The following is an 11,649-nucleotide window of genomic DNA, read 5'->3' on the forward strand; positions in this document are numbered from 1 at the left end:
CATAGAGCTCCTTTCCTTTGCGTTTAGAGAATGCGACCGGCACTCTTCATGGCGGCCACTTACGTACTTCCGGGTCATTTCCCTCAGTTAGGAAGGTTCCTAACCAAAAAGGATTATTCGACCGCAGCTGGATTCTCTAAACACCGCGGTTGTCTTTTCCTAACTCCTCATGAACTCTCCTTCCCATCTTTCCTTGAGCCCGTGACGTTTCCGCAGAGGTCAAGGAAAAGTGCTTAGGGTTAGACGTTAGGAGGTGATTATTTGACTATTCGACCACAGCCGTGGTGTTTAGAGAATCTGACTCCAAATTCACTAAGCCACGTAGTTATGACGCAAGGGTAGGCGATGTTAGTGACGTCAGTCTGTCTGCAGCAGTGAAACTACAACGTTGTAGTCCATCTCCACCACGATAAAGCATCTTAAATACTTCCAACATTTCTTCACAACTCCCAAAGCTAAAAAACTGGAAAGCTATCTATAACAGTTAATTTTGTCTGTACAGTTACCCATGATGGTGGCTCAGAAGTATGTGTGCCTTTCGACTCAAATGAGTAAAAAATAAAATTGAAATAAAAACATTTATGTCTTAAGAATGAAAGATACTTACTTCTGAGGAGATCTGCTTGACACCTGTGCTTCCTGATTGATTAGTTTATCATATTTCTTATCAAGTGTGGCTTCAGCAGCATGGGGTCAGAGAAATATATAGCCAGTAAACCTGCGGGTTTACTGGCTATATATTTCTTCTTATAGCCAAAACTTTGGACCGTATCTCCTGCCGCAGCGTTGCCAGCACATGCGTCAAAACACATCAAAACGTGTGGCTTGCATCGGGAATCGTGAGCTATGAATTTTCTAAGAGATTCGACCGGCCGTTGTCCTGAAAAATGCGAAAAACTGCAAGAAATTGTCCCATTGACTTGAATAGGGTTTCGCCGTGAAGAGAGCAAAAAAGCCACTCATCTTTGTGCCCATAATGACTCGCCATAATTTAACGTAGAGAAATGATTTGAAGTTTAAAATGTCAACAAAAGGCTGGGGTTTATTTACCTATTTGGGCATTTTTTGATAGCTAGCACAGTTTTTATGTAATTATTATTCAAGTTTAGGAAAAATGTTTGGACAATTTCAGAGTTTACAATGGGTGTGTATGGCACGGAATGTTCGGCGCTAGAGAAGAGCACCAACTGACAGAGTGAGAGGGAGCGACAGAAACTGATAAAAAAAACAAAAAAAAACGTATTCTGTCTTTACTCCAACAATGTTCACTCTTCATACACTATTGTTGGATAGAAACCTTTGAAATTTTGTGCTTGTGGTACACATGCGTCGTGGAATCAAACAAATGTATATTTTTTTGTCAGCAAGCCTGAAAGCAACTTGAAGTCCGACCAACTGCTCAATTGAAAATCAAGTTCAGTCCTCTCTCCCCTCTGCCTCTGAACTCGGTGATGTCATGACAACGACCTGTGCCCCTCCCTGCCGATGCCATGGCAACCAGAGAAAACTGAGGAGCTATCAGCTGACTAACTGCCAGTCTCAAGATGCTCATGCTGGTTTCGTCACCATGACAACGAGAGCACACGGGTGCTTGATATGAGCCAATCAGTTTAACACACAAACCAACTCCTCAACAAGACTTTTTGAGGAGAGACAGCGTAATAAACAAAAGATATATATTGCAACGTCTTATGGCAGTAGTAGCCACACTTTCACAATTTCTTGCGACATTTTCTAGTTAATTATCTGACTCTGCAAAGTGGCTTTCAAATAAATGGAGTGGAGTTCAAAGTACAATACTTTATATTAAGGTAATATAAAATGGAAATAAAGTCAAGTAAAGTACCTCAAAATTGTACTTAAGATCAGTCTACACTGAAGTAAATATACATCACATCCCACCACAACATCAATGTTTATCCCAAGTGTCCTCATCAGGTAAAGCAGCTTGCATGTTACACCATTTTACAACAGCTAGGTCTCTATATGTATTCAGATGTGTGTTTTAAAGTTGGTAAAAGCTAATAAATGTTATGTAGAAGTCTATTTCTAGCAGTTTTTTAAATATGTTGATAATGGTGACCTTAAGAGCACTGGCCCCGCCCTCACTGTCTCCACTGAAGTGCCCTTGAGCAAATGCCCAGCTTCTCCACGAGGCCCCCAGTCTGGTTATTAATAAAGGAATATCTTAATCCAGTCACCGTTATTAAGGTGTCTCGTCGATATCAAGCGACCGCTCACTCACAAGCACAAACAGACCAAAAACCTATCAAGTGAAGAGTTTGAGTTCATCCAACTGGATGTTGACATTGTAAAGTCCTTACAATTTAATGTAATTCTTATGCTGCAGTATAGATGGAATATAAATGTTCCTGTAATGAAACACAGGAACATTTATATTCTTCAAAAATGTATATATATACATATATATATAAATATATATATATAAATATATATATATGTATATATATATATATATATGTTTGTGTATATATATATATATATATATATATATATATATATATATATATATATATATATATATATATATATATATATTCTCTTATACTGCATGAGACGTTTTAAAGTGGAGCTGCATGAGAGGACAACATATCTAAAGTAAGTGTCATGAAGGTACACAACAACATCCTCCACGTACTTTCATACCTGTACCTGTGTCTCCATCTTTATACAATATATTATTGTTTTACTTTTGTGTTATGTATTACATGTATTGTCATCCTTTGTTGCAGCTATTTCTCTAAATAAAGGGATCAATCCATATTAACTGATCAATAAATCGATTAGAAATCTAAATATGGTTTCAGACATTAGGAATCAAACAACCACACTTCATTTTTGTTTGTTGATTTAAATTAAATAATTAAGTGAATTCCGTTTGATTATTTGAGGAAAATTGCAAGTAGCTTTAATAATATACTTTTATATTTTAATGATCGATATCAGCAAAAAAAATATGTGTAATTATATTGATGTATCATAGTTTTTGCCTAAAATACTGCACACTATCCCAGAATGCATTGGGCAGGAAACATTTGGATACTTGGAGTATTTCTCCAAGCAGGTAGGTTTATTCAAAATAAATAAGTACTTGTTCTAGGTACTATTGGTCATATCCCTGGATACATTTTGAAGGAAATATTTGAATACTAGATTTTTTTCAAATAAATCCAAAACATGAGTAAAGTTGAAATATTTCTATATTTTATTTTAATATTTTTATTCACATTAAATATTTATTTAGCTAATATAATCACGTGGTTTTCTGCTGTGGGCGGCATGCTCTCTGATGTGTGTCACGTGACCAGGGTCAAGGCCCCTCGCGGGCCCCCCCTCCTCGTGTCATTCGCCGAGCACACGTTCACTAAATTGAGACTAATTAGCCGACTAGCAGAGTTTTCATAAATATGACCTTTTCTCGCTGCCAGCGGTTATTATTGGAACATTTCTCATAAGCTGTCAGTCCTCAACATGGCGTTTTCTCTGGTGAGTCACGCGAAATAGTTTACATTAGAGAAGTGAGTGAGTTAACAACGTGCACATTTTACTTTTGCACTTTTTGTTTCTCTGTGTTTGTGCCTGTGTGTGTCATGAAACTACCTCCGACGTATGCTTTAGGCTCCATTTTTAAATTCCTACCTACAAATGGCTAACTGTCGAGGGCTAAAAAAAAAAACACTCCTCCACGTGTCTTCACCTCCTCGCGGTAAGTTGGCATTAAAAACATTTTAATTTGTTCTGTCTCCTGCAGAGAAACGATCCTCGCAGGCCGGACAGCCCGGACCCCGAGTCTCCGGCCCTGTCCACCTGCAGCAACGCGGACATCTTCCGCAGGATGAACACCATGCTGGGCAACGCTCTGGATTTCACCGGTGTGTGCACCACACCCAACAACACCAAGGGAAAGCCAGACCTGCTGTGTGGTAAAGTCTGCTTAGTATTCTCCACCCTGCAGCAGGTCGAGTTGGCTGCAAAAGCAAGTAAAATGGTTGCATTGCTGGAGTCTAAACACACCAGTGGTCTTGAACCCAGGGATCAATGCATCAAGTCCCTCTTTGACCCAAGTCACTGATACACATGACCTACACAATATGGTTTTCTTGGACATGAAACCTCCCCAGTTAAGCAATTGCTTTAAGTCTACTGCAAGTTTTCATAAAATGGTTTGTTCCATTATGCAAACGAGGCATTGTCTTAAGGTATAGCTGCTCAAAATTCATGTATCATTTTGACACATTGGTAAAATATTGTGGATTTTTCTTTATCACCCCATAAACTAAAAAATGCATTCATAAGATGCAGACATACACAGTTCTCCATGTTTTTAGTACTAAAACATTAGCTAATGGTAACTTTTGGTGAATTTAGGAAAAATCTACAGACTCTAAGTAAAATAAACACCTGACTGTGTATTTTGAATGTTTCCACTTGCCATTCAGAAAACATAATACAAATTGGGTTTGCTTCCATATCATGTTTTCTTATTAAGTCAGAAACTAAACTAATTTGCAGCAATAATAAAACAAACTCAAACACTTTATTGGAGAGCTTGTTGGGAAGAAATTTCTGGTTGCTGACCAATTGCTTAATTGGCCATGGCCAATTGTCTTCATCTCTTTGAACTATAATTTCAGCGTTTGGTTGGCTGATTAACAAAAGTTAGTTCACTAACCGAATGCCAACGTGGCAACTTCCTAACTTGCACTAAATGAAATATTCACATCAAAAAGCCTGAAAATATAATTTAAGTTTCAATTGCACTTGGAGGTGAATAAAATATAAACGTGGAGGTCATGACCTCAGCGCTAGCTGATCTGTTGCTGTTTTGATAAACTGCCACATTTTAGACCAGAAAGGACCCTGAATGCAACTTTCATTCACTCCTAGATTTAAATGTTCAAGGTGAAACCTTCATCTCCAGAAGGAACCGCTTTCACTTTCTCCTCCAGAATTGTGAAACCTCCACTTTCATTCGGCTGCCAGCAGCTGATTCATGCTGCATCGCTGTTTTCTGCAGCATTGCAGCACTTTGAAGTGTTTAATTTTTTTTTTAAAGATTTGCCAAGATTTAGGCTAAGCACAGAGCCTGCGTCCTTTCTTTGCATTAATATGCTCAAGTCTGCAGTCTTGCGCCTGATATATGAATTTAAAGGTTATAAACTCGGCTGCACATAAACCTGCGCCACAATACTTATTGTCTCTTGACTCTGAGCTAAACTTTAGCTCCCCGGCTCTCGTGATGCTGAATCAGGGCTGCAGCTGGATGCATTCCAGGCTCTGGTGGGGAGGGCGACGGGAGGAGCTGGCGTTGCAAATCACTCCGGCAACATCTGATCAGTCAGCTGCTACAGCGAGAGTCTGTTCACTGTGTGTGCGACAGTTATGAGAATCAATGTGTCCGATTGCATTATTTAAATAGCTCTTTGAGCTCAAGAAGTTCTCCAGAAATCAAGTTTGCTGAGTCATTTGCTCCCATACTGCCTCCCACTATACCGCTGTAGCTCAGCCCCTCGACTCCCTCCCTCCTCTCATTGTCGCCTTGCTCAGGAAACAAGGCGAGACACAGTAAGCAGCAGCTGTGGCTGACGTCTTCCTACAGAGTCAGAGACCTGCCATGCCCACCAGAGAGGGCAGTTCTATCAACACGTCAATAGCTCCGACAGGAATTTTTCATTACAGTTGTTGGGCAAGGAAGCAGGAAGGGGGAGAGCTGATGTCATTAGCAGGGGTGTGTGAGTGCATCAGCAGCCATGTCACATGCTGCTAGGTGGATCAGTGACGCGGATGGAGATGCATGGCCGTTGCACCGGGAACAGAGGCAGCAGGTTAGCTCCCCCGTCAGCTGGTGAAAAGGGGGAGGAGGAGATCGGGGAAGTTTTATTTTTTTGTGAGATTAGTTTGGTGTCGCGAGCCTCTCTCTGACCTTTTTTTTTCTATGAAACGCAGACTAAAACACAATTTTCTTTTTTATAACTTTCTCTCTCCTCTTTTGTTTGTGAATCTCTGAACTGGATCTTGGAATTGCAAAGAGTCGGATCTGGCTGCGGTGGGCAGCAGGAGAAGGATGCTCTTCCCCAACTGCGGCGGCAGCATGCCCGGCTCCCAGGAGATGCAGTCATCCAGGGGCCCGCAGGGCGTCGCAGACCTTGGCCTGGGCCTCCAGTCCCTCCGGCTGTCAGGCTGGGACAGACCCTGGAGCAGCCAGGAGACGGAAGCACACAACTCCCCCTCCCAGGTTCACACCAGCTCACCCTCCAGTAAGTACCAGACCTCTTGTTTACCTGAATATGCATCATGTTTTTACAGTGATTTTAGTTGAAGGTGGCTGTTTTCCCCAAGAGTTTATACCCCATTTTGTTTGACCATTACAGTAGCTATTGTAGCGTCTGCGAGCTTGTGTGTTCTAGTTTGTAATGAAATGTGTGTTGCTTAGTTATTACCGTCAGTCTGTGCTTGGGAACCGTCTGTAGCGTCACCGGGGAGGATGATGTGGCACTTTTTGCTTGGCTGCATCTCTCGCAGCAGGAACACCAAAAATACACCACTGAAGCTACTTTATGTAAACAAGAGAATCTAAAGCATGCAAAGATTTTTAGAGTTTATTTTATTTCACTGCAGAAGGTCTTCTGAATGTTTAAAACACCTGTTGCTTTAAATGGCATGAAACCCTCCCAGAGTGCGAAGAACCAGAATAACGGTCATAGTTTGCTGCCTTAATGCTTGTGGATGCTGAGATGCGCTGGAGAGACGTTTTAAGACTTTAACGACGCCCCACTTATTCTTGAAGGACTTTTTCTAACCCATTTGTAGATTTATCGCTGTGTGTACCGACCCGGACGTAACTTCATTTAGTGCTTTTCTAAACTGGGCTTGCAGCAAATTGGGCCAGAGCTCTGAACGTGGCTGTCAGCTGAATGATCCCCTCGGAGCCTCGTGGTCACTATTGCAGTAAAAGTGTCGGCTCACTTTCTGCCATCTGAAGAAAGCTGTTGGTTTAAAACTTTAAGGAATCAGGCAGTTGACTCCTGAAATGAAATTGTGTTCAAGGAATCAAAAGTGAACTAGCTTGCAGCCTGCTTGCACATTAAGTATCGTCTTGTGCATGCAAATTCAGGAAGGGGGGTGGGGAGGGGAGACTTGACTTTGCAGCCTTTCAGTTCCCTCAAATCAATGTGGTTCTTGAGATTCAGCACACAAACCCAATTGTCTTCCCTTTGCTCTTTTGTAGGAACCGGTCCAGCAAAGAGATGCACATTTTTAGACTCTTGGAATTTGCATTTCCTGCATTCTTCCTGAAACCTGCAACTATGTATCCAGTGGTCAACAAATGATTCATTTAATGAAGGAAAAGCTTCTTGAATAGGAATATTTTCTTAGTCCAGAACTCAAAATATATTCCAACTGTCAAACAAGTTTTATAGACCAAACAATTGCGTAAATGATTGACCGATTAATCAACAATGAAAATAAGTTTGCTGCAGCCTTCAGAACGCATCCCATCGTCAGTTTGCTCAAACTTGTAAACCAGCTCAGTCTCAACTGGCTGAATCCTCTCGTTGACGCTGTGATCATGTGACATCCTGTCTCTCCAGTGCTGGGTATCCTGAACAGCCCCTTCAGTAGCATTCTGGGGAAGCCCCCCGGCTACCTGCCCCCCGAGTCCATGAGCATGACTGCTGACTTTCTGGAGAAGTTCCCCAGCATGGCGCGCATGGCAAACCGCCTGGACTCCAGCTCCTTTCTGGACTCTCGCTCCAGCAGTCCAGAAGACTCGGAGACCAGCGGCTTCAGCTCCGGTTCAGACCACCTCTGTGACATGCTGGTAAGGTCGTCCTTCCTCTTGTTGTTCTCCTCTCTCCCTCTTTTTGTTTTCTGCTCCGTCTTCTTCTGCTCCTTCTACACCTGCTTTTGCTTTTCCAGAAATCACTATTGGTTTAAGTTTCTCACGAAGAATTTGTGTTTTCTCTCTCCAGTCGACTCTGCGCATTTCCCCCCCGCTGCCTTACCTGACCTCCAACATGCAGAAGGATCTGCTGCGACTCGGCTCCCGTCTCGACCCGCAGGACTCCAGCTCGTCGATGACCCCGCCCTCCAGCGCTAGCCCCACTTCCACCATCTCCCGCCGCTGGCGTAGCGGCTCGCCGTGGCCCGGTGCAGAGATGCTTGACCAGTCGGACGACACGTTCAGTATTGAGAGGGAGGCTCGTCTGCACAGACAGGCTGCAGGTGAACCTAGAACTCACCTGACTAAGTTTGAACTAATTAATTTATAGGCGCGCGAGTCCCGCTACTTCTAATGTACATATGTTATAGTAATGTGTTTAAATGTAATTTTGTAAAAAGTAGTTGTAGTGAATTTAATAGTTTGAAAACTTTTTCACAGCAATTAAACAAATAGTAATGATGAATTACACTCAGCCCTAAGCAGCTTATAACCATTAATTCTCAAGATTTTGCTTTTCATTTATGAAATAGTCTATTATTGTTATTCCCAATCATTTGAAGAAAACATTATAGATTCTTAAGTAAAAGAATCACATGTTCTTGTTTAAACTTAATAGTCTGGATCCTTGTAGATCAGCTGCTATAACGAAACAAATTGATCTAGGTTTGCAAATATGGTTGATTGTCAATTACTATCTGTGGCGAAAAAACATGATTGGGGATCTCAAAGTTATATTTGCGTCATCTTTTGTTTGTGCTGATCCGTGAGTTTTACGATCCGTTGCACCTCTCGTAAAGGTATTCATGGTAGTGTGTGTTACTTTATTTTATTCTGTCCTCGTCAGCTGTTAATGAGGCCACGTTCACCTGGAGCGGTCAGCTGCCTCCCAGAAACAACAAGGACCCTCTGTACTCCTGTAAGGTCTTCCTTGGGGGCGTTCCCTGGGACATTACGGAAGGTAACGTGCGTACCTACTCGGGTACACCCTCAAAACTCACCTCTTCAGACTTGTCTTCCCCAGCTTACCTCCCTCCCCCGACCCCAGGTTTTTATATATATATATATTGTAGTGCTGTCATATTAACGCAAACCAATTTTATTAACGGCGTTAACGCATTTTCATTTTTCGATGCAACTCAACCAAAAGCAAAACAATAGGCGCGCCATTTGCGCTTGGAAGCTAGGCTATTGTTACGGTTTGAAATGAATGGTGAACGCGATACGGCAAAATGAATCATAAGACGCTAATGAATGGAAAGTTTACTTTCAAAGAGTTGTCAGACGGTTCCCTTGACGAGACCGAAGTGTTGTGAGCCATTTGTCATTGGATAGCTACGATGATGGCTCGTATCAGTCTAAAATACGCCTCAATGGGATAGCACACAGCTGATGCTAACTCTGCCCCCCCCTTGCATAAATCACCCTCCTTGTGAGACATGCATGATGACTAGACAGCAGGTCTGCTTGGCGTGCTGTTAGCCCCTCCATGCTCGTGGCGGAGATACAGTCAAATTATTTTTGCACCCTGTTTGCATGTTACTTTCTGTCGCTGGTGACAGACTTTAACCCTTTTAGTATGGCGCCTATCATCTCCGCAGCATGGGGGGAGGGGCTGTGCATGTGTAAAACTATATAAAGCTAATGTCTTTATGGACGCCAGACTCGACTGAAATTCTGCTTCCTTTCAGCTGGCCTGATCAACACATTCAGCGGCTATGGCCCTCTGACGGTGGAGTGGCCTGGTAAGGATGGGAAGCATCCTCGCTGTCCTCCCAAAGGTAATGTGGCTAAAGGTAACAACGAGCTGGTAGGCCACTTCATTTTTTTGATTCCCCTCATGGTTTTTAGGGTGGCACTGGGTGAGCACATGGCATGATGGTGAGTGACGGGCAGCTTTAAATAACATTGTTTTTAATGTAGTGTAAAACATGATAGTCGGTGGCGGGAGTAGACAAAAGGAGATGCATTGGCTGTTTGTTAAATGTCTGGAAGCTTGGAGCATTTCTGGTGTTTTAACTCTCTTGTAGGCTCTTAGACTGCTTTGTTTTCTGTTGCGACGTCTTCATAATTTGAGACTTGTATTACTAATCGCTCAGGTAGCAGTGATCCTTCTAGGTGTGCAGCTAAAATTTGATTTTCTTAATTTAGGATTTAACATTTTGGAAATGATTTGGGAAGGTTTAAAAAAAAAAACACGAAGAGTTGACTATAAATGGTTCATTATGTTCCGTCAGCTTACTTTTCAAAACTTGTCAGCGGCTTTAACACAAACTCATTGCATGTTACTATGAAATGTGTTTTTATATACAATGGCTTCTGCCTGAAATTGTAAAAATCCATCTGCCAGGGTCTGAATTCTCACTTTGGGGCTACGTTTTATCATCAAAGCTGCAGCAAATATTAAATTATCATAATGATTAGGTTTGAGTATTTTACATTTATATATTTTTAAGAAAAGTTAATCAATTCCAGCTCCTTATGTGATTATTTTCTGGTTTCTTTGCTGACATTTAACTACATGTCTTTAAGTTTTGGAAGATGGAAACTATCGTTAATCTTGGCACGTGTTCTGTACTTCAGGCTACGTTTATCTGGTGTTCGAGAACGAGAAGTCTGTGCGGGCGCTGCTGCAAGCCTGCTCCCAGGACCCGTTCCACCCAGAGGACACCCGGGAGTACTACTTCAAGATGTCCAGCCGCAGGATGCGCTGCAAGGATGTGAGTTCACTATCGACAAAAGGGGTTTTAAAAGAAACTTTTCTCTCTACATATATACTTTGAAAACTAGTTTTTGGTAAATCTATTGCTGTATTGACTGAAGGTCAAATTTGAGATGTTCGTGCCTTTTTTTTAATTCATCGCATTTCAGCTGTAATATATTTTTTTAAACTTTTTTTTAGCGGCTTTATTTACAGAAAGTAACATGCAAAACTGCTTTGACTGTAATTCCAACAGATTCTGAACGCTAAGAAGCGCAGCGTGGGTGTCTGTGTCCCCACATGGTGGACTGTATGAACGTGCCGTATATTGAGTGGGTTGGTCTGTGACAGCAACTCGCGGGCGCTGCAATCAGCTATTTAACAGCACAGCAGGCGTAGTGGCATAACCCACGGCCCACAACTGCTGTTTATATTTTCTTGCGCTTCGGATTTTCATGAACTAAAAATGAAAGTGTTCTAAAAGAACTGATATGCTGTTAAATGATCATTATATTAACAAGAGTTGATTGCAAAATCAGTGACAGTCTTTTAAATAGAGTAAATGGTTACTCTGTAGCTGCAGCCACAAAGCAGATGCTTCCTTTCATTAAATATAAAATGTCCACTCTGCTCGCCGGCTGCCCCTCTTCAGGTGCAGGTGATACCCTGGGTGATCTCAGACAGCAACTATGTGCGCTGCCCGGCTCAGCGTCTGGACCCCAGCAAGACGGTGTTTGTGGGCGCGCTGCATGGCATGCTGAACGCAGAGGCGCTGGCCAGCATCATGAACGACCTGTTCGGGGGAGTCATGTACGCCGGCATCGACACGGACAAGCACAAGTACCCCATCGGTGAGTTCCTCAGAGTTCCTCCTTTAAAACTGCTGCTGAGCGGTTCTCTAACCGCTCTTTGTGTTCAGGCTCTGGACGTGTCACTTTTAACAATCAGCGCAGTTACCTAAAGGCCGTGTGTGCAGCGTTTGTGG

General features: G+C 42.3%; 1 protein-coding gene across 3 annotated transcripts in view; it reads left to right on the forward strand.

Annotated features, from left to right (window-relative positions):
• Positions 1 to 3,375: 3,375 nt before the first annotated feature.
• The window catches only part of cpeb1b (cytoplasmic polyadenylation element binding protein 1b), a 12,517-nt gene continuing 4,243 nt past the window's right edge, over positions 3,376 to 11,649 (forward strand). The window contains exons 1-10 of one of the 3 annotated variants that reach the window (XM_068577643.1): positions 3,376 to 3,507; positions 3,773 to 3,944; positions 6,051 to 6,278; positions 7,614 to 7,843; positions 7,995 to 8,247; positions 8,811 to 8,924; positions 9,655 to 9,759; positions 10,547 to 10,683; positions 11,317 to 11,515; positions 11,584 to 11,649. The exon at positions 11,584 to 11,649 is cut by the window's right edge and continues 29 nt beyond it. In XM_068577643.1, the coding sequence (XP_068433744.1) occupies positions 3,493 to 3,507; positions 3,773 to 3,944; positions 6,051 to 6,278; positions 7,614 to 7,843; positions 7,995 to 8,247; positions 8,811 to 8,924; positions 9,655 to 9,759; positions 10,547 to 10,683; positions 11,317 to 11,515; positions 11,584 to 11,649 (1,519 nt within the window). In that variant the 5' untranslated portion in view covers positions 3,376 to 3,492. The remainder of the gene's footprint in view (positions 3,508 to 3,772; positions 3,945 to 6,050; positions 6,279 to 7,613; positions 7,844 to 7,994; positions 8,248 to 8,810; positions 8,925 to 9,654; positions 9,760 to 10,546; positions 10,684 to 11,316; positions 11,516 to 11,583) is intronic. The other 2 variants (XM_068577653.1, XM_068577662.1) reach the window with 2 other exon arrangements.

Source organism: Clinocottus analis, unplaced genomic scaffold (assembly GCF_023055335.1).
Source record: "Clinocottus analis isolate CAN_PGR_092001 unplaced genomic scaffold, fCliAna1.0.p SCAF_1, whole genome shotgun sequence".
Taxonomy (NCBI): domain Eukaryota; kingdom Metazoa; phylum Chordata; class Actinopteri; order Perciformes; family Cottidae; genus Clinocottus; species Clinocottus analis.